Source organism: Marmota marmota, unplaced genomic scaffold (assembly GCF_001458135.2).
Source record: "Marmota marmota marmota unplaced genomic scaffold, marMar, whole genome shotgun sequence".
Lineage (NCBI taxonomy): Eukaryota > Metazoa > Chordata > Mammalia > Rodentia > Sciuridae > Marmota > Marmota marmota.
This window is the reverse complement of record NW_026000138.1, coordinates 3,170,327-3,194,227: the sequence shown is the minus strand read 5'-3', so window position 1 is coordinate 3,194,227 and position 23,901 is coordinate 3,170,327. Positions and strand designations below refer to the sequence as shown.

General features: G+C 38.6%; 1 protein-coding gene across 2 annotated transcripts in view; it reads right to left on the bottom strand.

Annotated features, from left to right (window-relative positions):
• The window catches only part of Atp2a2 (ATPase sarcoplasmic/endoplasmic reticulum Ca2+ transporting 2), a 56,702-nt gene extending 32,803 nt beyond the window's left edge, over positions 1-23,899 (bottom strand). For both annotated transcript variants that reach the window (XR_007341383.1, XM_015502495.1), the window contains exons 1-5: positions 23,588-23,899; positions 22,921-22,938; positions 22,746-22,828; positions 13,566-13,670; positions 10,451-10,589 (exon numbers count right to left, since the gene is read on the bottom strand). Coding sequence is in view for 1 of the 2 variants with exons in the window: in XM_015502495.1 (XP_015357981.1) it covers positions 10,451-10,589; positions 13,566-13,670; positions 22,746-22,828; positions 22,921-22,938; positions 23,588-23,705 (463 nt within the window). In the remaining variant the exon portion in view is untranslated. The remainder of the gene's footprint in view (positions 1-10,450; positions 10,590-13,565; positions 13,671-22,745; positions 22,829-22,920; positions 22,939-23,587) is intronic.
• Positions 23,900-23,901: the final 2 nt, after the last annotated feature.

The following is a 23,901-nucleotide window of genomic DNA, read 5'->3' as shown; positions in this document are numbered from 1 at the left end:
GGGATTGAACCCAGGGCCTTGCACATCCTAGACAAGCATTCTATACCACTGAGCCCCAATCCTTCCCTCCACTATTATTAAAAAAAAAAAAATTTACTTATAGTTGGACACAATATCTTTATTCTATTTATTTTTATGTGGTGCTGAGGATCGAACCCAGCGCCTTGCATGTGATAGGCGAGGGCTCTACCGCTGAGCCACAACCCCAGACCCATTTTTTTCTTTATCTTTCTTTTTTTTTTTTTAATTTCACTATTGTTTTTAAGTTTAAATGGCTCTAGGAAAAGCAAGTCATAACGAAATAAATTATCCTTACACATTTAACTATGACTTGCATTTTCACTACTTGCTTATTACTTCCAGGCCTTGGGTGAGCAGGAATAACATTATAGAGCACCACAGTATAGATTACATTTGCCCCAATCTCATTTGGTGGGTAGCATTCTCTTTTTAAAAGTGCCAATGTGGCCAGGTGTGGTGTCACACTTCTATAATTTCAGCACCTGGGAAGGCTGAGACAGGAGATCACAAGTTTGAGGTCAGCCTCAGCAATTTAGCAAGACCCAAAGCAATTAAAGGAGAACCTGTCTAAAAAAAATAATAATAAAAAGGCTGGGCATGTAGCTCGGTGATAGAGTACTCCTGGGGTTCAATACCTAGTACCAAAAGTAAAAAACCAATGTGAAACTACTCTCCTGTGTTTCAAGTGCTTCTCAAGACTTGAGATATAGGTTAGTCTCCCACCACAGATTATAACATGACCAACTGCTGCCTACCCCTCACCACTCTCTCCTCTCTGAACTTCAAACACAATTCAGTTCCTCACGGTGCTTTCTGGGTACTCACACCCCCTCTCTTTTCTCCCCTACAGAGCAAGGATTTCCCTGAACTCTCAAATTAGGCTGGTTATCCCTTAGGATGGGCCACAAAGAGCACCCCTTCCTGATACTCAACACTATGTTCTGGTGTACCTATCTCAAGAGACCAAAAGCTCCATGAAGGCAGAGTCTATGGGCCACCAATGATTCCCTAATTCCTACCACTCACTGTGTGTTGGGTACATTGCTAAGTAAAATACTTGTCAATGAACAAAATGCTTGCACACACATTTCCTTTAATATACAAACATCAAGAGACTTCTATCAAGTTGAACTATGTCACAAATCAACAAACAATAAAAAATCAGGGCCCAAAGAGATCTGAGACTTAGTTGGGTTAAATAAGGTTTAATAATACTTAACAGTTAAGTTCTACAGTGAGACTAAAAATAATTTTTAAAAAAGGGTACATTTTAAGTCAAAAGGAATACTTTAAAATAAAACTGATTTTAAAATTGGCTTGGCTGGTTCTATGCAGGCATGATCCTAAATACTAGAGAAATAAAAAACAGCATGATAACCATGAATATATGTGGTAGAGGCAGCCATGGGCCACCTAAGGTTAGAGTGTACAACATGTGGCATACCTCCCAATATGATTTTTTCTTTTTAAACTACAAAAGTAAAACATGCTTTAAAAAGGTTATTCAACAAATATGCATCACTGTTAACAGTAGTTACCTTCTGGATCATTTTTTTGGTGTTGAGAATTGAACCCAGGGGTACTTACCCACTGAGCCACATATCCCCAGCTTTTTTCTGAGACAGGGTCTTGGCTAAGTTGCTGAGGCTGGCTTTGAATTTGCGACCCTCCTGCCTCAGCCTCCCAAGCTGCTGGGATCACAGGCGTGTACCACAGCACCTGACTAGATCATTCTTTTTGTAGATGGACATAATACCTTTACTTATTTATATGTGGTGCTAAGGATCAAACCCAATGCTTCACATGTGTAAGCCAGGCGCTCTACCACTGAGCCACAACCCCAGCCCGAGAACACTGCTATTATACCAAGCACTTGTTGTAAAGGCTGCATAAGTCACTACTTCAACCTCTCAACTGCTCACAAGAAACATGCCATTATCTCCTTCTCATTTTATTAGTGAGGCACTTTTCAAGGTCCCAGTATTATACAACCACACTACAGGCTCAAATCAGTCTCCATTTTCAAGGCCATCTGGTGTTTCTAACTCTTCTGTTACAGTGCTACAGGACAAATACTTCTGTGAAAAACGCTTTAATTCATAGAAGAATTCCCTATAAATGTCTATGGTTTCCACCAAATTCAGATTCCTGCCATCTCCCTACAACTCTCAACCTTGCAATGGTCCCAGCTCTGGCAATGTTGACCGCTTTGCTTGGTTTTCGAAAGTGATCGTCTTTAATAAACTTAGGAAAACTGAATCCCAAACCATGTAGTTTTCTTCTACTTTTCTAAAATCCTAATCTCAATGGAAAGAATGGAAAGGTTGACACTTACTGGTACTGTGACTACCACTGAGTCATGGGAAGGGAGAGGAGGTAATTACAGGAAATCAGGAAATGCCAGCCCCATGAAATCAGGTCAGGTTTCAAGATCGACTGGTCCATCACGGTCTGATGGCTAGAGAGACCTCCGAGAGTGCCTCATTTCTGAGTTTTTAATATCCTAACACTGCTGAAGGACCTTAGATCTCAAAACTCTCTACTTCTAAATACCTGCATTGATTTGTTTTCATTTTGCTATTCTGCTTTAAGCAAGTTTTTAAAAAAATTTTTTTTAGGGCTGGGGATGTGGCTCAAGCGGTAGCGCGCTCGCCTGGCATGCGTGCAGCCCGGGTTCGATCCTCAGCACCACATACAAACAAAGATGTTGTGTCCGCCGAGAACTAAAAAATAAATATTAAAATAAAAAAAAAAATACTGCTTTAAAAAAAACTGTTTTTTTTTTTTTAGTTGTAGATGGACCTTTATTTTATTTATTTATTTTTATATGGTGCTTAGGATAGAACCCAGTGTCTCACACATGCTAGGCAAATGCTCTACTACAGCCCCCACTCCCACGTTCTTTTGTAATTTTTTTTTAGTTGTTGTTGAACACAATACCTTTATTTTATTTATGTGGTGTTGAGAATCGAACCTAGTGCCTTGCACGTGCTAGGCAAGCGCTCTACCGCTGAGCTACAACTCCATCCCCTATACAAGTTCTTTAGATAAAGAATTATTCTGTTTTAAAAACAGATGTAGCTTCCAGGATTCACAAAAAATAATTATTTTCTGTTTTATCTGGATACAGATATTTCAACCTGCATCTCTAAAGAGCCCTCGTTCTCTCATCCTTCTCACCACGAAATAATTCTACACAAGGGGGGAAGAAAACGAACCAGAATAAACATGCTCAGAACCTTACTTGGTCATACCTCTTTGCTTTCGATTCTATTTATTATTTAAGAACAAAACTGTTCATTGTGATGATACCTTATCAGGTGATTTCTCTGCATCTGAAGTTAGAAAAGTGTTGCTCTAAACATGCCAAACTGCTGGCTAAATCTTAAGGCACATTTTTCCCCTCTGAAGTATTAGTTATAAACCCAGTGCCTCACACATGCCAGGCAAGTATTCTACACTCTATGCTATGTCGAAAACCACACCACTTTTTGTATGTATTTTTTTGTGGTGCTGGGGATTGAACCTAGGGCTTTGTGCATGCAAGGCAAGCACTCTTCCAACTAAGTTATATCCCCAGCCTCCACATTTTCTATTTCGAAACAGGGTCTCACTAAGTTATTAAGGCTGGCCTTAAACTTATGATCCTCCTGCCTTAAGCTTCCCGTGTTGCTGGGATTACAGGCATGTGCAACTAAACCTGCACCCCCCACCATGTCTTTTAAGTTCTCATTTTTACATTTTTCATTATATTTATTTTATTTATTTTTATGTGGTGCTGAGGATCAAACCTAGTACCTTACACATGCTAGGTAAGTGCTTTTCCACTGACCCACAACCACAGCCCTCATTTTTACATTTTTAAAAGATTGGCAAAATTTTTTTTTTTTAAATTTAAACTAACAGACTGGATATGGAACATGTGAGACAAAAAGCCTCAAATATTTACTAGCTGGTCCTTTTCAAAAACAACCTTTTTTTTTAAAATATATTTTTTAGTTGTAGATGGCCACAATACTTTTATTTGTTTATTTTTATGTGGTGCCTGGGGATCGAACCCAGTGCCTCATGCATGCTAGGCAAGCACTCTACCACTAAGCCACAATCCCAGCCCCCAAAACAATCTTTGTCAACCTTCTGTTCTATAGCATCCAGGAGCTCAGCAGATGTGGATTAAATATTTGCTGAATGTTCAAAGCCAGACTCTGCTCCAATCCCAACACTGAAATCAGTCCAAGCCTCATGATCAAACTATTAGAATCAGATATATTCTAGAGCCAGAACACTCTCTTGAAGAGTCCACTGTAATTACCTGATTCTGTAAAGAGGTCAATCAGCTGCAGAATTCAGATAATCTAGATTTTCTTACACATATTGAGTCACCTATTTCACAACTTTGCCTTTTACGCAACTGAAAACTGATTGGAAAAGCCACTTCATGTGTGGTTACCAAATTTCAATACTGCAAGTTTACTATTAAAAGTGAAACATACCTTCCTTTAAGTATTAGTGAAGTTTAAGAAGTATTCTATACTTGAATATATTTTAAAATTGTTGGCACTACAGCCCAACATTTCATCTTCACTTTAGGGAATATAAATTTCTTACAGCTCTAAAGCAAATACAATTTTATTTAAGATTATGTAAGTGATAGAAATGACACAATCAAAAACAGGAGTCAGTCCAAAGTACACTACAGGACCAAAGTCATCTGAGAATATTTATGTTCTTGTGCTGTCAACCTAGGTTACCAAGATACATGAAGTTTTGTTTTAAACAATCCAGAAAACAATGCCCTTGAAAAATCAATAAATAACCCCCAAATGCTAAAATTGGGACATTTTTTGCTCTCACTTGATTCACTTTTATAATATCAGCAAGTAACACAAAGTTTTAGAATACTGACATTCGCTTCTTAAGAGCATATGCAATTTTACTATTTTTGGTTTCCATCCATCTAGAGAACTATTTTCTTGGCACTAAGATAATGTAAAACTACTGTGGCTTTAGAAGATGAATACATGAGTCATTATTCCCAAATATTTATTTGCCAAATCAATGTTATTTGGATCCTGTGTTCTAGATACAAATGCTTATGTGAACCCTAGTTGTAATTCATACTTAAGACAACTTCTCCTTGGAAAGGTTATTAACTAGTAATAGCAACATCTAAATTTAATTTCCTTAATGCTTTCCACATCTCCCCCCCAAAACCAATCCAGCCTAACTTTCCAAAAACTCAACTGAATCATCCTATCAGATATCTTCCAACAGATGGCAAAAAGAACTTTATCACTTAGAGACAGGAGATGAACCTTAACATTCTAAATGACCTCAAAAATGTCTGTTCCTGTCTGAAAGCATCAGGAACACAAGTCAGTACATTTTCAACTTCCAAATATTTTACAATATTTTCCATTGTTCCAATATATAATTACCTTTTCATGCCCAATTTATAGTTTAAATAAAAGCATAAAACTATTATATATTTTAAATTATAAAAGCTCAATTTATGCCATTTATTCTTTCAGTTTAGGTAGACAGTAAGACTTTTCCCTCTTTTGGGGGACAGGGTCTTGGTAAGTTGCCCATGCTGGCCTCAAATTTTAAACCATGCCTTAGCCTCCCAAGCAGCTACAATTACAGGTGTGTGCCACCATACCTGGTGACAATAAAACTTTAAGAAGAAAAAAAAAAAAATCCGAATGAAATTCACTTCTACACTTTCCAAGAACTGAATTATTAGGTTAAATACAAAGAAAAATAATACATAATAGCGAGAGGATGAAAATGTTCCACAATTAGACCGTGATGATTACAGACTCTGTGACCACACTTAACTGTATATTTTTTTTTTGACAGGGGGTGGGGTGGGTACCAGGGATGGAACTCAGGGGCACTGAGCCACATCCCCAGCTTTATTTTTTTGTATTTTATTTAGAGACAGAGTCTCACTGCGTCGCTTAGTACCTTGCTGAGGCTGGCTTTGAACTTGAGATCTTCTTGCCTCAACATCCTGAGCTGCTGGGATTATAGGCATGTGCCACAGCACTCGGCATTAACTGTGTACTTTAAGAGTAAACTAATGACATGCTATTGTCTCAGTAAAGCCATTTAAATAAATGGTGACCTGGGTATAACTGAAATGATTGATACCTACGCTATGTATAGATTTACCAAGTACATTATATATCATCTAATAAGTAGTTGAAGGCAGAGGAAATAAGCCACAGACTTATTTTTCAACTACAAAAGGTGAATAGTTATTTATGTGCAGTGGTTGAAGGTTAAAAATCATTTGCAAAGTTATTACAGTATCCATACATTTTAAGTTCAGCTATTACTGACCACATACACAGATGGCAATGATCTATTCTACACAGTAAGCTGCGAAATAAAATAAGCATGTTCCCATTAACTGAACTTACCCTCTACTTCTGATTTTAGAGAACATACCCAACAAGAAGATGTCAACTGTCAAGGTGACACTTCCCATTAAGGATTCAGAAACTAGTGAAAGGGAAATGAATTTTAATGTATGTATTGCCTGTAGCAGATACTATATTCACCTGAGATGAAGGACAAGGAATTTAAAACTCATCTTTTTTGAATATTCAACTTGGTTTTTTGAGTTTAATTTGTTTTTAGTATTAAAAGACAGGAAATAATTGTCAGGAACCAAGGGAGAAGAGAATGGGAAATGAGTTTTTAATGGATATATGGTTTTTTTAGGTTGAGGGATGATGAAAAAGTAATGGAGATGGATGGTGGTGATAGCGGTATGACAGTATGAACATACTTAATGGCACAGAACTGTACCATTAAAAACAGATAAAATAGGCTGGTGCAGTGGTGCACACCTGTAATCCCAGTGACTCTAGAGGCTAAGACAGGAGGATCACAAGTTCTAGATCAATTTCAGCAACTTAACAAGACTCTGTCTTAAAAATTAAAGAGGGCTGGAGGTGTAACTCAGCAGTGAGTGGATGTAGGTTCAATTCCCATTACTGGGGGCAGGAGAGAGGAGAATTAAATAAATTAAAGAGAGATTCTAGAAGACTAGAAATCTCAGACCACACACTATGGATCAACCATTCTCTGTCGTTCCTAAACTGTCAAATGCAATATATATAATACAAAAAAATGGAAATATACAGTGTGCAGAAAGTCAGATCAGGGTTATAACCAAAGCTTCTCCACTATGTGATGAATGCATTGGGCAAGTGAATAAAGTCTGTAGGATTTATCAAACTTTCCAAAAAAGGTAAGGAAAATCTGGTGGTACTGAAAAAGCCTGTATGCCTGGAGCATAAACAAACTGCATAAGATGAATTCACAGAAACAGGGACATGCAAGTTCTATTAAGTCAAAGAAAGAATTTTATATTTCAAGAGCAATAGGGAAGCCACCTAAGGGTTGATGAACAGATGACATGCCCTTTAAGAAACCACTGACCGTTGGGTGGAAGATGGAATGGAAGAAGTCAACAAGGGAAGCCAGAGCCTCCCTAGGATAGTTACAGTGTGAGACAACAGCCAGACTGGTGTGATAACCAAGGAGACAGAGTTCATGGACTTGGATGTGCTCTGAGGTCAGTAGAGACAATGGTCTCAGTGTCAAATAAGATAAGAGGGGGAAGAATCCAAAAGACTCCAAGATTCTCTCAGTCCACTAGGTGGTTAGAATGCCCTACCAAGAAGGCAAAGCCCAGCAAGAAACAGGATTCAGAGGAAAAAAGAAACCAAAACCATCAAGGCAGAAAAGAAGCTGGTTATAGTCTTAATGGAGACCCAATACACTGAAATAGTAGACCAAATACATTAAAATATTCTCAATTTGATAGGCTGAGAATGTATCCCAGATGAAGCTGGAGAAATGGCAATTGAAGCCAAACAATTGTATATACATATGTAGGCAAGGCCATCTGCAACCCAACCTACCATATGTTTATGGAATGACAATTATTTTCCTGTCTTCCTCTGTTACTCTGATCCAATCATCTAAACTAGAAATCCTACCAACACCTTTGATTCTATATCCACTTAGTGATCCAAACCTGTTCCTTTGCATTTAAATCAGAGGCTCACTTTCAAAATACACGACTACAATTCCACACTAAAGGGACATTTCGTTAATATTTTGGGTTGAGACCTGGTAAAGAGTAGCCCCAAATGATTCCCATGTACATGCCTGTTTAAGAACCACATTCATAAAATCCTAACATCTTACATTATTCTTAAGGCTGCTGCCCTAGTTATGTCTTGCCCTCATTATTTCTTACCTCGATTACTAAAATAGCTTCTCTGTGTCTAACGTTCCTCATTTTGACCTATTTTCTTGCTCCCCACCCCCCCCACCTAGTGGTACTGAAGATTGAACCCAAGGCCTCAGGAACATTAGGCAAGCACTTTATCACTGAGCTACATCCCTAGGGCTTTCTATTTTTTGACACAGGGTCTTGTTACCTTGCCCGGGCTGGCCTCAAATTTGCAATCCTCCTGCCTCAGGCTCCTGAGCAGCTGGGATTATACGTGTGTGCTACTGAACCCTGCTACCATTCTGACCAATTAATTCCCCACCTCACATTTTTTTTTTCTTTTAAAAAAGTAACAACTGGGGCTGGGGTTGTGTGCTCAGTGATAAGAGTGCTCACCTAGCATGTGTGAGGCACTGGGTTCAATCCTCAGCACCACATAAAAATAATTAAAGTCATTGTGTTCATTTACAACTAAAGAAAAAAAAAATTTTTTAAGAAAGTAACAACTAGTAATTTTCAATAAGGCCTATAGATAATAGTATTGTGTCAATTTCCATAATTGCATTGAGGTTGATAAGGGAACGTACATTTTATAAAATAAACACTAAAGTAGTTAGGAGTAAAGGGGCATCAGATCTGTAATACATTCTCAAACAGAAAGCCTATGTACATATACACTGAAAAAGCACCTATAATAGAATATTAAACTTAGGAGAACCTAAGGGAAGGCTATGTGTTAATTCTCCATCTTAAAACTTTTTATTTTGACATAATTGCAAACATAAAATGTTTTTAAGACAAAAGAACCTAAACGAGTTGATTCTGATTCAGAGCTATTTGAATAAATGGTATTGATCTGGAGCATTGAGAACTAGACCCCTCTGAGGTTGTGGGACATTCAGTACATTGTGGTACACTCTGAAGTGAATCCCTACAATCCAGGCCAAGACCACTGGCTCAGAATGATATAAAAGTGTTTCTGAGCATGGCTTTCACGGTAAATGACATTGCCCTTAACTCAATTTGATAGTTAAAAAAGTATGACTTAATGTTTGTGCCAAGAATCAAAAACAGAAATAAACCTTATATAGTATCCCAATGAACTGCTCACTATAATTGTCAAATCAACATTTAAGTGTTACTTCTTTAGCAACTAGGATGTATCTAAACTAGTAAAACATATTTAAAAACAAAACACTTCTGCTAGGCATGATGGCCATGCCTATAGTCCTAACCACCCAGGAGGCTGAAGAAGAGGATATCACTTGAAACCAGGAATTTGAGACCAGCCATGGCAACATAGCAAGACCCCATCTCAAAAGACAAAAAAAAAAAAAAAAAAATTGCCTTACCAACAGTATGAAAGGAAGTAGTTAAACACTTTGAAATAATCTTATAGAAAACAGAATGTTTCTGGGGTCAGGCCTGTAATCTCAGTGACTTAGGAAGCTGAGGGCAGGAGGATCGTAAGTTCAAGTTCAGCCTCAGCAATTTAACAAGACCCCATTTCAAAATAATAAAAAAGGACTCGAGTAGCCCAGTGGTAGAGTCCCTGGTTTTAATCCCCAGTAAAGAAAAGGAGGAGGGCTGGTGATGTGGCTCAAGTGGTAGCGCACTCGCCTAGCATGCATGAGGCACTGGGTTCGATTCTCAGCACCACATAAAAACAAAATAAAGGGGCTGGGATGTGGCTCAAGCTGTAGCGCGCTCGCCTGGCATGCGTGCGGCCCGGGTTCGATTCTCAGCACCACATATAAACAAAGATGTTGTGTCCGCTGATAACTAAAAAATAAATATTAAAAATAAATAAATAAATAAAAATAAAGAGATTGTGTCCACCTAAAACTGAAAAAAAAAAAAAAAAAAAATTAAAAAAAAAGAAAAGAATGTTTTGATGGCACTAAAATGTAATATAACTGATACCTGATACGTGAAACGATTATCTTATTTTATTTCTTTGTAGTTGTAGATGGACAGAAGCCATTTATTTTGTTAATTTTTATGTGGTGCTGAAGATCAAACCCAGTGCCTCACGCATGCTAGGCAAGCACTTTGCCAATGAGCTATAGCCCTAGCCCCAAGTATTAATATATATTAATAGCCTTTAGAAAAAGACCACATTCAGATATACAACCTAAAGAAAAAATAAAAAACATGACAAACTTGACTCACCAGCAATTTCTACGATATCACCAGGAACTATGTCTTTAGCTTTAATCCTCTGCACACTCTTTCTGTCCTGTCGATACACTTTGCCCATTTCAGGCTCATATTCCTTAAGGGCTTCAATTGCGTTCTCAGCATTTCTTTCCTAAATAAAAGAAAACAAAAGATAAGTGTAGTAAACACTTGCCTGCCACTGCAAGTATTATTTCTAGGCCAGGAATTAAAATTTTAATCTAAATCTTAATAATTAAATAATGAACTAATGAAGTTTGTATTAAAAATTTCATTTTATGATGCCAATTGTTTTACAAGGGCACTTATGATTTTGGATTAAAAATGAAAAGATAAACACCCCAAGAAGGGTAAAGGAACAAACTATAATGAGGAAAAGAGGTTACAAAACCTGCTGTTCCTAAGCACACAGCCTTCAACTCCAGCCACATGTACCCATACCATTTATATCAACCCTGTGTCACATGAAAAGCTATATGGCAGAACAGTCTAAAGTCAGGTTGCCTAGGTTTAATCCAGGCTGTTTCACTCAACAGCTATGTGATTGTGAATAAATTTTACAACACACAGGTTTTACTACCTGTAAAACAACTACCTCAAGGAAGTGTTGTGAGAATTAAGTTTTATGTAAAATGCTTAGACAAAAGTTTTGGCACCTTATAAATGCAGTGATGAATTTTTAAAAATCAAGTTATGTCACAAACCCTAAGAAATTAAAGACCAATGAACTGCTAGAATTTCATCATCACACTGCTAAATATTAGAATATTTAACCATAATCAATGTAACTACTATAATTTAAATTCTAATGTTTCTAATATTGGAGGAAGAATAAATTTGGAATATTGTCGCTATTCAGTTAGTCAATTTTGAAACAAAGTCCCCCTACCCCTGTACTAGGGATTAAAACCAGGGGAACTCTACCACCCAGCGTATCCCCAGCCCTTTTTCTTTCTTTCTTTTTTTTTTTTTTTTTGGGGGGGGGGCAGGGTGGTATCAGGGAATGAATGCAGGGACACTGACTACCGAGCCACATCCCCAGCCCTATTTTGTATTTTATTTAGAGACAGGGTCTCACTGAGTTGCTTAGCACCTTGCTGTTGCTCAGGCTGGCTTTGAACTCACGATCCTCCTGTCTCAGCCTCCCAACACCCCTTTCTATTTGGAGACAAAGTCTTGCTAAACTGCTGAGGCTGGCCTCAAACTTGCAATCTTCCTGCTTCAGCTTCCCAAATAGCTAGTGGTACAGGTGTGTACCACTGTGTCCAACCCCCTAAAGTTATGAATCGTACAGTTTCACCTTCTCAAGATCTTGTTAGGGAGAATTAAACTGGATTAGTCAAGGTTAAGGAAATGTTCCACAAGCACTATATTTTGCTCCAACTACAAAAGTCCATTGAAATTAGATCAACTACATCTCTCAAACCCAGAAGACAAAGATGACAATTAAAATCACCTAAATAACATCTCCTTCCCCCACTCAATTCAAACTATTAAAAGGAATATTTAGAGTGTAGAGAATCTGAAAGGGAAACAATGACAGATTTAAACCAGTTACCCCAGAAAATAGTAGACTTAGAGAAATACAAACACAACTACCAAAAGGATAACTTACAGTACTTCTAAGGTTTCCCCCAGTTCTACAAAGTTTATAATCTCCACCTCGCTCCATTTACATCTCCTACTCAAATCCAAATAGGCCTGTCATTCTTCAAACAAATCTGGTACCATTCTCATTCTCCTCCTTTGCTGAAATCATCTCCCCAGCCTCCACCTGCAAAACTCCGTAACAGTTCCTAACTGCTTGTCATCACCACCTTCTTTGATGACACTGGTCAGAAACGACAGGTTCCTCAATACTACCTAACATAATAATTTATTTCCAGAAGGCAAGAACCTTTTAGTATTGCTCACACCACCTAGGATACTATGGAAACATGAGAAAACTAAAGAATGTCACTCTGTTTTAAAATAAAGACAAACTAAAAGTCTTATGAAACTTTCATAAAAAAATTTCATTTTGGAATTCAGATCACATCCGCCTGGGCTTGGGTTCAAATCCAAGAATTTCTATTAATATGTGTATGGGAACCTCAGTGTCCCTTCTGTCAAATGGGAATATGATCTGCCTAGTAATATAATTTTAAGGATGAAATAAATGGGAATGTGCATGAAGTAACTATCATAATAAATGGTATAAATCACTTAATAATAAAAATGAGAGGATCTGGTATAGCTCACAGCTTAGCATGCATGAGGCCTTGGTTTAAATCCTTAACACCACTGTAAACAAATAAGTAAAATAAAGAAAAAAGAAACATACACAAAATTTTCTTTTAGGTGCTGGAGATGTAGCTCAGTGGTAGAGTGCTTGCTCGAGTGGCCTGTGTAAGGCTCTGGATTCAATGCCCAACACAATTTCTTAAAAAATAAGCTATGCTTCCATGAGCCCATCATATATTTATTAATAAAAATTAAGTTTATAATTCCAACAGGACTACATTTATAAGATGCTTTCACTTTAAAAGTGACAGGCATACTCTTATTTTAATCCTCAAAGAGGTTGACTACATCCATCGAAAGCCCCAAAGCCCAATACTTAAAACAATTTAGGGTTCAAATAATTTTTATAGCTAAAATCACCTAAAAATCCAAGGAGAACAAAGATGACGTTGAGTTTAAAAGTTTATCATAGGAAACAACTAGGAAAAATAAAGACAGATTTTGGTCCTCATATTTCCTGGTTTCCTTAAGTAGCTCCTCTCATCCATTTTCCTTCTTGAGACATGGTCTTGCTATATTGTTCAGGCTGGTCTCAAGTAATCCTCTGGGCTTAGCCTCCCGAGTGCTGGGGACAACAGGAATGTGTCACCACACCTGGCTTCTCATCCATGTTCTTAATTCCTTGTTACCAAGAAGGTTGAGCAATTTTAATAGCAAAACAGACATCCATGACAGGTCTAAAATCTATCATTAAACAAATGAAAAATCATAAACTTTCTACAGACATTTTTTACTCAATATATTAGGAAAAAGATAAAAGATTTGTGCAGTTTGAAATAACTTACATAAATTGCTAAAATTTAGCACTGCAGTAGTTTTTGCTTACCTGCCATACACCCACAATTGCATTGGCTACTAATATAAGTAGAATCACGAAAGGTTCTACAAAGGCTGTAATTGTTTCTTCTCCTTCTTCAAACCAAGCCAAAACCTAGAAGATAAATGGCATATGTTAATATGTTTTTAGGCTTAGTGCCACTTTTACAACAAAAGTAGCTGGCACTAAAAGAATGATAGACTAACCCTCTTTTCCTACAAAATCGCCACAAGATGTAATGATAAAAACAATCAGCTTAAATTTTGTTAATAGCAATTTTGGGGATCAAAACTTCTTAGGTAGGCGTGGTAGTGCACGCCTGTAATCCCAGTGGCTCAGAAAGCTGAGGCAGAAGGATCATAAGTTCAAAGCCAGCCTCAGCAAAACTTAGCAAGACCCTGTCTCAAAACAAAACATAAAAAGGTCTAAGGATGTGGCTCAGTGGATAAGCACCCCTGGGTTCAATCCCCAGTACCCATCCCTGAAACTACACAACTTCTTAACCATACCTTTAACAGTTAATTGACTATTGCTTATATCAAATAACATCAGACGTAATGTAAATTCATAGTAAAAACAATTTTGCTATTGACTCAAATTTAGAGTATTTAAACTGCTAATTCCACTTATTTTCAGTGGTATTCACTTCAGAATTACTACAAAGTTGTTCTGTGGGAATGTATTTCGAAGATTATCCATATGATTTTTAGTATAACAACATAACACTTCAGAGATGACAAAATTCCAGAAAGTTGTAACTGGACACAGAACACTGCCCCAAGAAGGAATAGAAGATTAAACTTTTAGCTCATGCAACCAAACCTTGTTAAGAACTACAAGTTAACAGCCACCTTGTATCATAATCAAGCTACTATGAAAGTGATTAAAAAAAAAAAATCCAACATAATGAACCTTAGTAATAAAGAACATGGTAAAGAGTGATAAAAATGGGTAAATATTTCACTAGGATCAGGTCCTGAGATGCCAACTGAATTTCTGTGAAAACCTGCTAGTCTTAATGATCCAATCTGGAAAGCTGGCTTTTAAAAAGTAATAATAATATTGCTTAATAAGCAGGGCATAATAGCACATGCCCATAATCCCAGCTACCGAGGCAGCTGACCAGGAGGATCCCAAGCTCCCAGCCAGTCTGGGAGCTTTAGTGAGATCCTGTCTCAAAATAAAAAATAAAAAGGGCTGGGTATGTAGCTCAGCAACATATGGTTTTCCTAACAACCACAAAACCTTTAGCTGGATCCCCGACACGCTTTTTTTTTTGGGGGGGAGGGGTACCAGGGATTGAACTCAGGGGCACACGACCACTGAACCACGTCCCCAGCCCTATTTTGTATCTTATTAGAGACAGAGTCTCACTGAGTTGCTTAGTGCCTCGCTAAATTGCTGAGACTGGCTTTGAACTCTTGGTCCTCCTGCCTCAGCCTCCCAAGCCACGGGGATTACAGGCTTGTGCCACAAAGCCTGGTGACACTTTTAAAAAGGGGAAAAAACCTTAAAATATGCATATTTTTAAAGAAAGTCTTTAAAAGATCTATTTAGGCCAGGTGCAGTGGTGCACACCTGTTATCTCAGCAACTCAGGAGGCTAAAGCAAGAGGATCACAAGTTCCACCAACCTCAGCAACTTAATGAGGCCCTTGGTAACTCAGCAAGACCATGTCTCAAAATAAAATAAAAAAAAGATCTAGTAAACAACGAAAGCCCACTTTTTAACTGGGCATAGTGGTGCGCATCTATAATCCCAGTGGCTCCAGGGGAGGCTGAAGAAGGAGGATAGTGAGCAACAGCGAGGTCCTAAGCAACTCAGGTGAGACCCTGTCTCTAAGGCCAAATATGAATTTTCTAAGAGAGGAATGGTGAATTAACAGATCAATCTGTGCAGGGAAAAATAAAACAAGAAGTACCAGGACCCAGGTTCTGACACATGCCAATCTCTACTGACAGCCAGTGAACTAGAGTAGGCAGAAAACCAGAGTGAGGATGATAAATGCCACAGCACACTTTCAACAGGGCATTCCTAGTGTTAAGGCCAGGCCTCATGCTGGAATGAAAACTTCTCTAGGAAGTCAGGAATTTTGATAGTTGTTGGATCACAGCTGCTGATACTAGCCTCTCAAAACATTTGCACAAAAGAGCATGAGAGAAATAATACATTTAATCAGCTCTTAGGGGAGAAAACTTGCTCAACATGAAGAGTGACTAGGGCCTTTCCAAAAGGTCAGTGAGGCATTAGCAACTGTAAGATAAGCTTCACACCTTGTTAAAGTGGGTATGAATTTCCTTCTTGGCAGTCAAGCCTGGGGGACAAACTTTAAGCAACATCCTTTAACAACTGGAGCAAAGGATGAAGGCAAGTAGTGACAGGACAATAAAAACAAACTTCCACTTTTCAAAAAATGTGTATTATTGTGAAATATGGTCCTTGGTGAATATAGGAACCCTAATTAGTGTAATATAATAGTCTCATGGGTTTTTCAACTGATAAGAGAAAAATCTGAAGCACATGTTGGGGGGCTGGGGCTGGGACTCCGCAGTAGCATATTTGCCTGGCATGAGTGAGGCACTGGGTTCAATTCTCAACACTGCATGTAAATAAATAAAGGTCTATCAACAACAAAAAATAAATAAATAATGATAATGATAATAAAGAACAGGTTGGATGAATATAAATTATCTGTATTTCCTTTTTCTTGTGAAGAGCCTCTGGTACATAGTTGATGTTCGATATATATATTTACTAGTACAAACCTGGCAGTATTATGAACTCAAACACTAAGAGAGCAAAAAAGTAACACTTCATAAACAATTGCAAAATAAAGTAGAAGAAAAGGCTACTGTAGTGTAATTTTAGGCATAAACCATTTCTTCTTTCCTCTGAACTCTGCACTTAGTACCTATCTTCTAACATTTTCAAGAGAGTTTAGGTTTCAAATATGCCAACTATATTTGAAATAACCACTTGCTAATGAACACTCAACTACACTTCTTTTTTTGATACTAGGGATCAAATCCAGGGGCATTCAACAACTGAGCTACATCCCCAACCCTTATTTTTTGAGACAGGGTCTCAATGGCTGGCCTCCAACTTGCAAACCTGCTTCAGACCCTCCAAGTCATGACTGGGATTACAGTCATGCCCCACCACACCCATCCCCAATTACCCATAACAAGTTAGAATAGGGTATCTTAATAGTTATCCACAAGACTAATCTGTGAGACAAGGTTTATTTCTCAGTGTTAGAACACTTGCCTAGCCTGCTCAAGGCCTTGGACTGATGACCATCACTGAAAAATGGAACTAAAAGGATGTATAATGAACAAAGCAAATTTTAATCCAAGTTAAGGTGTGTTCAACTGTGAACTGGGAGATAAGTCATGATGTTGTGATTCAGTTATCTTAAAGTTGGGATAATAGGCCAAGCTCTAAGCAAGACCATAAAAAAGTAAGAGGCGGGGACTGGGGATGTGCCTCAAGCGGTAGCGCGCTGCGCTCGCCTGGCATGTGTGCGGCCCAGGTTCGATGCTCAGCACCACATACAAACAAAGATATTGTGTCCGCCGAGAACTAAAAAAAAATATTTTAAAAAAATTCTCTCAAAAAAAAAAAAAGAGGTGGGGCTAGCAGTACAGCTCAGTGGTAGAGCTAAGAGTCCCTGAGTTCGATGTCTAGCATCACATCCCCTCAAAAAAGAAAGAATGAGGGGCTGGGGATATAGCCCAGTTGGTAGAGTACTTGCCTCGCATGCACAAGGCCCTGGGTTCAATCCCCAGCACCACACAAACAAAAAAAGGTATATTTGGGCTGGGGTTGTGGCTCAGAGGTAGAACGCTCGCCTAGCATGCGTAGGGCATTGGGTTCAATCCTCAGCACATTAAAAAAATAATAATAAAGATTGTGTCCACCAACAAAAAAAAAAAAATTTTTTTCTTAAAAGAACGATCACTTTGATCGTTGTATCCTCAAATTTACACTGTGCTTCTGGACATTTAAGTGCTTTTTCAATAAATGTAGAATTCACAACAACTTTTTAAAATATTTTATTTTTTTTAGTTGTACTTGGACACAACACTTTTATTTATTTTTATGTGGTGCTGAGGATCGAACCCAGGGCCTCGCATGTGCTAGGCGAGCGCTCTACCGCTGAGCCACAACCCCAGCCCAGCACATCAACAACTTTTATGAAGAGGAAATGGATGGTGTGGTAGCACAAACATGTAATCCTAGCTACTCAGGAGGCTGAGGAGGAAAATCACAAGTTCAAGACCAGCCTGGGCAACTCAGCAAGTGCATGTCTCAAGATAAAAAAACAAAAAGAGGGTTGGGCATATAGCTTAGTAGTATAGCATACCTGCCCAGCATACTCAAGGTCCTAGGTTCAACACCCAATAACAGTAACACACACACACTAAGAGAATCAAACACTTTTTTAAATGATTTTTATAAAAATGATACAAAGGGTTACCAGTACATGGCGTGCTAATTTTCTGGGGTGGGAAACAAAAATTCTTTCAGACTTAAAACAACAAAAAACAGTAGGGGCTGGGGCTGTAGCTCAATGGCAGAACACTTGCCTAGGCACTGGGTTCAATCCTCAGCACCACATAAAAATAAATAAAATAGGGCATGCTGTCCATCTATAACTACCAAAACAAACAAACAAACAAAAAACCCAAACCAAAAAAAACCCATGAAGTAAAACTCATTCTCTTCCAATCTAGATACAAATCTATGTAAAAACCATTCTTCAATGTTCTCAGACTTAGGAATAAATTATTTTTCCCTAGAATACTTGGCCAGCACGGTGATGCAGCCTATAACCTTAGCAACCAGAGAGGCTGAGTTAGGAAGATTGCAAATTTTGATCCAGCCTTAGAAACTTAGCAAGACCCTGTCATAAAATAACACAAAACAACAATAAAAAATAAAATAACAGAACACAAAATAGTGGTAAAAGCCCCTGGGTTCAATCTCTAGTAGCGCGCATGCGCGCACACACACAAAGTACACCATAAATATATGCCCCAATTTTTTTTAAAAAAAATTCATCTTCCAAACTGTATTTTAAGAAAAGCTCCAGGGCTGGGGAATATGGCTCAGAGGCAGACCACTTGCACGCATGTATGAGGCTTGGGCTTGGGCCCCAAGCAGGGGTGAGGGGGTGGGGAAGATAGCGGTTAAATAAAATAAAATCAGCAAATTGCCTATGTCATACCATATTTAAAGAAACAGAACAGGGAAAAAAATAAATTATATAATATAAGTACTTCCTGAATATATCATTGAGAAAAACCAAAGCAAACAGATCCCATACATTTTGAAAATGCCAGAGGAACAAAGTCATCTGAGCAATTGTGACCAGGAAAACACACACATCATTAAGGTTAATCTACATAGCTGGGATAGGAATGGAGGCTAAAGGTAGAGAAACCTATGCAAACTGTCACCAAAGAAAGGTGACTTTATATGATTTGGACAGATGTGAGTGAGACCAATATGGCCCAAATATGCAATTTCTCAGGTTTTTTATCGAAGTCACCTTCTTAGAGAATTAGCTGACCACCCTATTTAAAAACTGGTTCTCCCTTATCCAGAGCCCCCATGTTTTCCTTTCTCAGCAGTACTACTCTCCAGGTAAGAAACTTTGTCCATTTTGTTCACTGCTGTATCTTCAATGTCTACAGCAGGTACTCAACAGTGAAAAGAGAGGAAGAGGTGGGCAGGCACTCCAGTTCAATAGCCATGTGATGTGTTGTATTTAGGGCAAAGTCGGTAATGCAAGAGGACGGAAACACAAAATGAAATGACAGTTTTGAATGCCAAATTGAGAAATTTCTAATGTTCATATGCAAAGGGGGAAGTAGAGTTAACTTCTTCCAATCAAAAGTGACCTTATTTAAAGAAAAGTAGTTTGGTGAATATTAAAAATTGTTTCAACTGCCGAGCATAATGGCCCATACCCGTAATCCCAGCAGCTCGGGAAGCTGAGGCAGGAATATCGAGAGTTCAAAGCCAGCCTCAGCAACTGCAAGGCACTAAGCAACTCAGTGAGACCCTGTCTCTAAGTAAAATACAAAATAGGGCTGGGGATGTAACTCAGTAGTCGAATGCCCCTGAGTTCAATCTCTGGTACCCAAAAAAAAAAAAAAGGTTCAACTATCCCTATGGGCCACTTTAATGCAGTTTCCTACTTTCTGCTGCAGCAAAATATTAACTATGGTTAACGGTTTACTACTTAGTTTGATATTTGAAATAAATTACAAATATGCCTTTTAACCTAGCAGGACCTAATGATTTATTATGTATGCTAAACTGAGAAATTTCTACTGAGAACTGACTACTCATTTTCATAAAAGAACTTGAAATATTCTACCATGTTTTTCCTGGTGAGCCAACAAGAAATCAATGACTACAAGATTTTTGTGCTCCTTTTTTTTTTTGCAAGATGTAGCTCAGTGGTAGAGCAAGTGGTTTCATACTCAGCACCCNAAAAAAAAAAAAAAAAAAAGAAATTACTGTAGAAAGCTGGGTTTTGTTGATTGAGTGTGTGTGTGTGTGTGTGAGAGAGAGAGAGAGAGAGAGAGAGAGAGAGAGAGAGATGGGGGGTTGGGGTTGGGACTACTGCTATATTGTACTTGACCTTTTGTTCCTTGTTTTTTTTTTTTTTTTAATAGCATTTAGGTAGCACTGTGTCATAGCTCTTTTTGTTTTAAATATCCTTATATATTTATTTTTATGTGGGTGCTGAGTATGAAACCACTTGCTCTACCACTGAGCTACATCTTGCAAAAAAAAAAAAAGAGCACAAAAATCTTGTAGTCATTGATTTCTTGTTGGCTCACCAGGAAAAACATGGTAGAATATTTCAAGTTCTTTTATGAAAATGAGTAGTCAGTTCTCAGTAGAAATTTCTCAGTTTAGCATACATAATAAATCATTAGGTCCTGCTAGGTTAAAAGGCATATTTGTAATTTATTTCAAATATCAAACTAAGTAGTAAACCGTTAACCATAGTTAATATTTTGCTGCAGCAGAAAGTAGGAAACTGCATTAAAGTGGCCCATAGGGATAGTTGAACCTTTTTTTTTTTTTTTTTTTTGAAATGTTTTTTTGTTTTTTTTTTTAATATTTATTTATTTATTTATTTTAGTTTTCGGCGGACACAACATCTTTGTTTGTATGTGGTGCTGAGGATCGAACCCGGGCTGCACGCATACCAGGCGAGCGTGCTACCGCTTGAGCCACATCCCCAGCCCCTCTACAGTAATTTCTTGATCAAATAAACTAAAGCAAATTAGGTGAATTCTATAGTAAAACTAATTCCTAAGCACTTTTGCTACTTAGCAATCCATAATATAAAACAAAATAATTCCAAGTAGTTATACCAAAAAGGAACTCAAATTTCAACTCCAAAGCTTAGCTCTACAAGACAATGTCCTATCTTAAAACAAAATTTTAGTATTTTAAAATCCATTTGAAAATGCTCAAACTAAAAAGTCTTAATTACTTCAAACAACAATTAAAAAAACACATCAATTCTACATGCTAACATAAAGTCACTCAAACTGGCCACTGAAGAGACCCTACAAGAAAAACAAATGTTTATTGTCACAACAGCGTCATTATTTCCAACACTGCTTCAAGTTAAAATACATACAACAGTTCAGTAAGAGTCTGTTTTATCTTTGGCTTATGCACGCCAGCTATTAACTTGATCACAATGATCTTACTGGACACCAGATTTAACAGCCAAAGCTGAGGTTCTTTAAAAATTATGTGACCAGCACAAATCTACTACCCTCAAATATTTCACTTATTTTGCCCCACGGTAATAAAAATTCAGTACTGAATGGTTTGCTAGGACTCTCAATTTTATTCAATGAAAACCACAGGAAAGATTCTTTGGGACTGAATTATTAATGCCTACACACCACTTGGCTAACATATTAAAGTCTCATGGCAGAATTTATGTACACAATTACTCCAAAGATCACTTCTCACTGCCACTATCTACCTTAAAAAAGGGGGGGGGGGGTAAAAAATTAATCCTTTCCTCATTTGAACTAAATAAATGAACAAAAAAAACGCCCACTGCTTTATTCAGTTCTCAAGTCAGTACTTCATGGTATGGTTGTCATAAATGCTGAGGTAGATCCCTAGGACTTGTGCACGTATAAATACACAAAAATGAAACCTTGAAGCAGTGTCAGTTTTGCAAAGCCTGAAAGTATTGCACTGGGTAATTTTCACTTCCCAGCACTTTTTTTTTTTTTTTTTTTAAAGAATAAAGTATTTTTAAGAACAAAAGTCATCTCATGCCATCAGGATTAGGAACATGTGTCTTCTCGTGACCATTTTTAGGAAAACTACCAAGTCTACGGTCCCCCCCCCCCAAAAATGCAATATAAAATACTGAACAGAAAAAAATTTAATAACCTAGATAAATCCTTGCCACTTCCATCACCTTTTTTCTGCTGTAGTTCTTTGCATTTCACCAGTTTCTTAGCAACTATACAGAACTCAGGCAAGCCACACAGAAGAGAAAAAACACACTATACTGAGTTTTTTCCTTTTAAGATTTAGAACTGTACTGAACCTTGTTATCTCAACCTAGGAATCACTCAAGACGGGGGTCCAATTTAGATAAATACAGCACCCTGAAGGTCAGTGACCAAATTTGGTCAACAGTGGTGCCATCATTGCCGTCATCATTCTTGTCACTGTCAAGAACAACTGTCACCTTGCCACTACCAGGAAGGGAAAGCAACTGGAATATTCCTTTTGTTAAGTTCTATTTACAGCCTACAAAGAGTCCAACATCATCTTAGTATGATCTTACAACATGATAAACAAATTGAACAAAAAAAAAGGCCTGACAATGAAAAACTTTTTGTTACTTAAAGCTGATAAACCCTAAGACTTTGTAAAGACCCTATGGGTTTGGGAATAATTTCTCCCCACACTGTAAATGTCAGGCATCAATTTTCCAAATATGATTAGCTTCAAGTGTTTTGTTTAGAAGTAAGAATATCTAGGTTATTTTGTTTTTAAATATGGAAACACAGCTTAATTCTACAAATGATTTTACCTAATAGACATAATTTGTTTTCTAGTTTACCTAATGGAATATTTTCAGTTTTCAGGGAGCAGAGAAAATAATTTTTTCATACTCACAAAAGATATACACGCTGCCAGTAACAATATTCTAACTAGTAAGTCTTCAAACTGCTCAATCACAAGTTCCAGCAAGGTTTTTCCTGTTAGAAACAAACATATTTGTCATAACTGTCATTTTAAAAATCAGTGCGCGCGCGAGCACACACACAAATAACACATTAAGATTACTCACCTTCTTCGGCCGGCAACTCTGTAGAATGTAGAAATTCACCAAGCAACGTGTCGAGAGGAGAAAAAACAAATTAGCGCTCTTTCTAAAAAGAATTGCTGAAATTTTAAGCATCAACGTCTCTGGAAAACGGACCTAGCAATCACCCTCCCCAATAAAGCACTCCAAAATGATACCCCAGGAAAATATGCAGAACATGTCATCAATGGCCTTAGGTCTGGCTCGTAAAATCATTCAGAGCTCCTGAGATAAGGAGCCATTTCAGCTAGGTCATCACTTCTGCCAGATGTGTAACTTTGGGTAGCACAAGAACGATCAGAGAGCTTCTCAACTACACCGACGCCTCAAAAATTGGCAGGGGACAAGAAAATGCCTCGCAGGGCTCAACCCGACTGCAAGAGGCGCGTCCTTCCCTCCCTCCACCAGAGCCAGCTGCTGGCGACCAGAGGCTGCCGAGCAGTCTGCGCGCGGGGAAGGTCAAGGGCTCCAGACCCTGGAGGTCGACGCGAGGCCCGGCCCCTGCCCACAGCTGCTCTCTCGCGGGGCCAGCGCGGGCTGCCCGCAGTCGTCCGCGGGCGCGGAGCCGAGACCCACGAGGTGGAGCCGGGTCAGCCATCTTCCCGGCTCTCGGGCCCGCGCCGTTCCGGCAGCCGAGGTGCCGGGTACCTACCGTTGGAGCCCCATCTCTCCTTGAGCTTCTTGACCTGCTCCAGACTCAGCCCCGTGCTCTCGTTGACGCCGAAATGACCCAGCACCTCCTCCACCGTCTTTGTGTGCGCGTTCTCCATGGCTGCGGGGCCCGGCCGGCCTGGCCTCCTGTCCCCGCGGCCTCCTCGCCTCCGCCTCGCACTCGGGCCGCGGGCTCGTGCCACCCCGAGCGCCCAGGAGCGGACTGCCTCTCCCCTCCTCCTCCTCCTCGGGCCGCTTCCGCCTCGCCGGGCGCTGAATCACCCCGAGCCCGCTCCCCCAGACAACCGCCCCTCT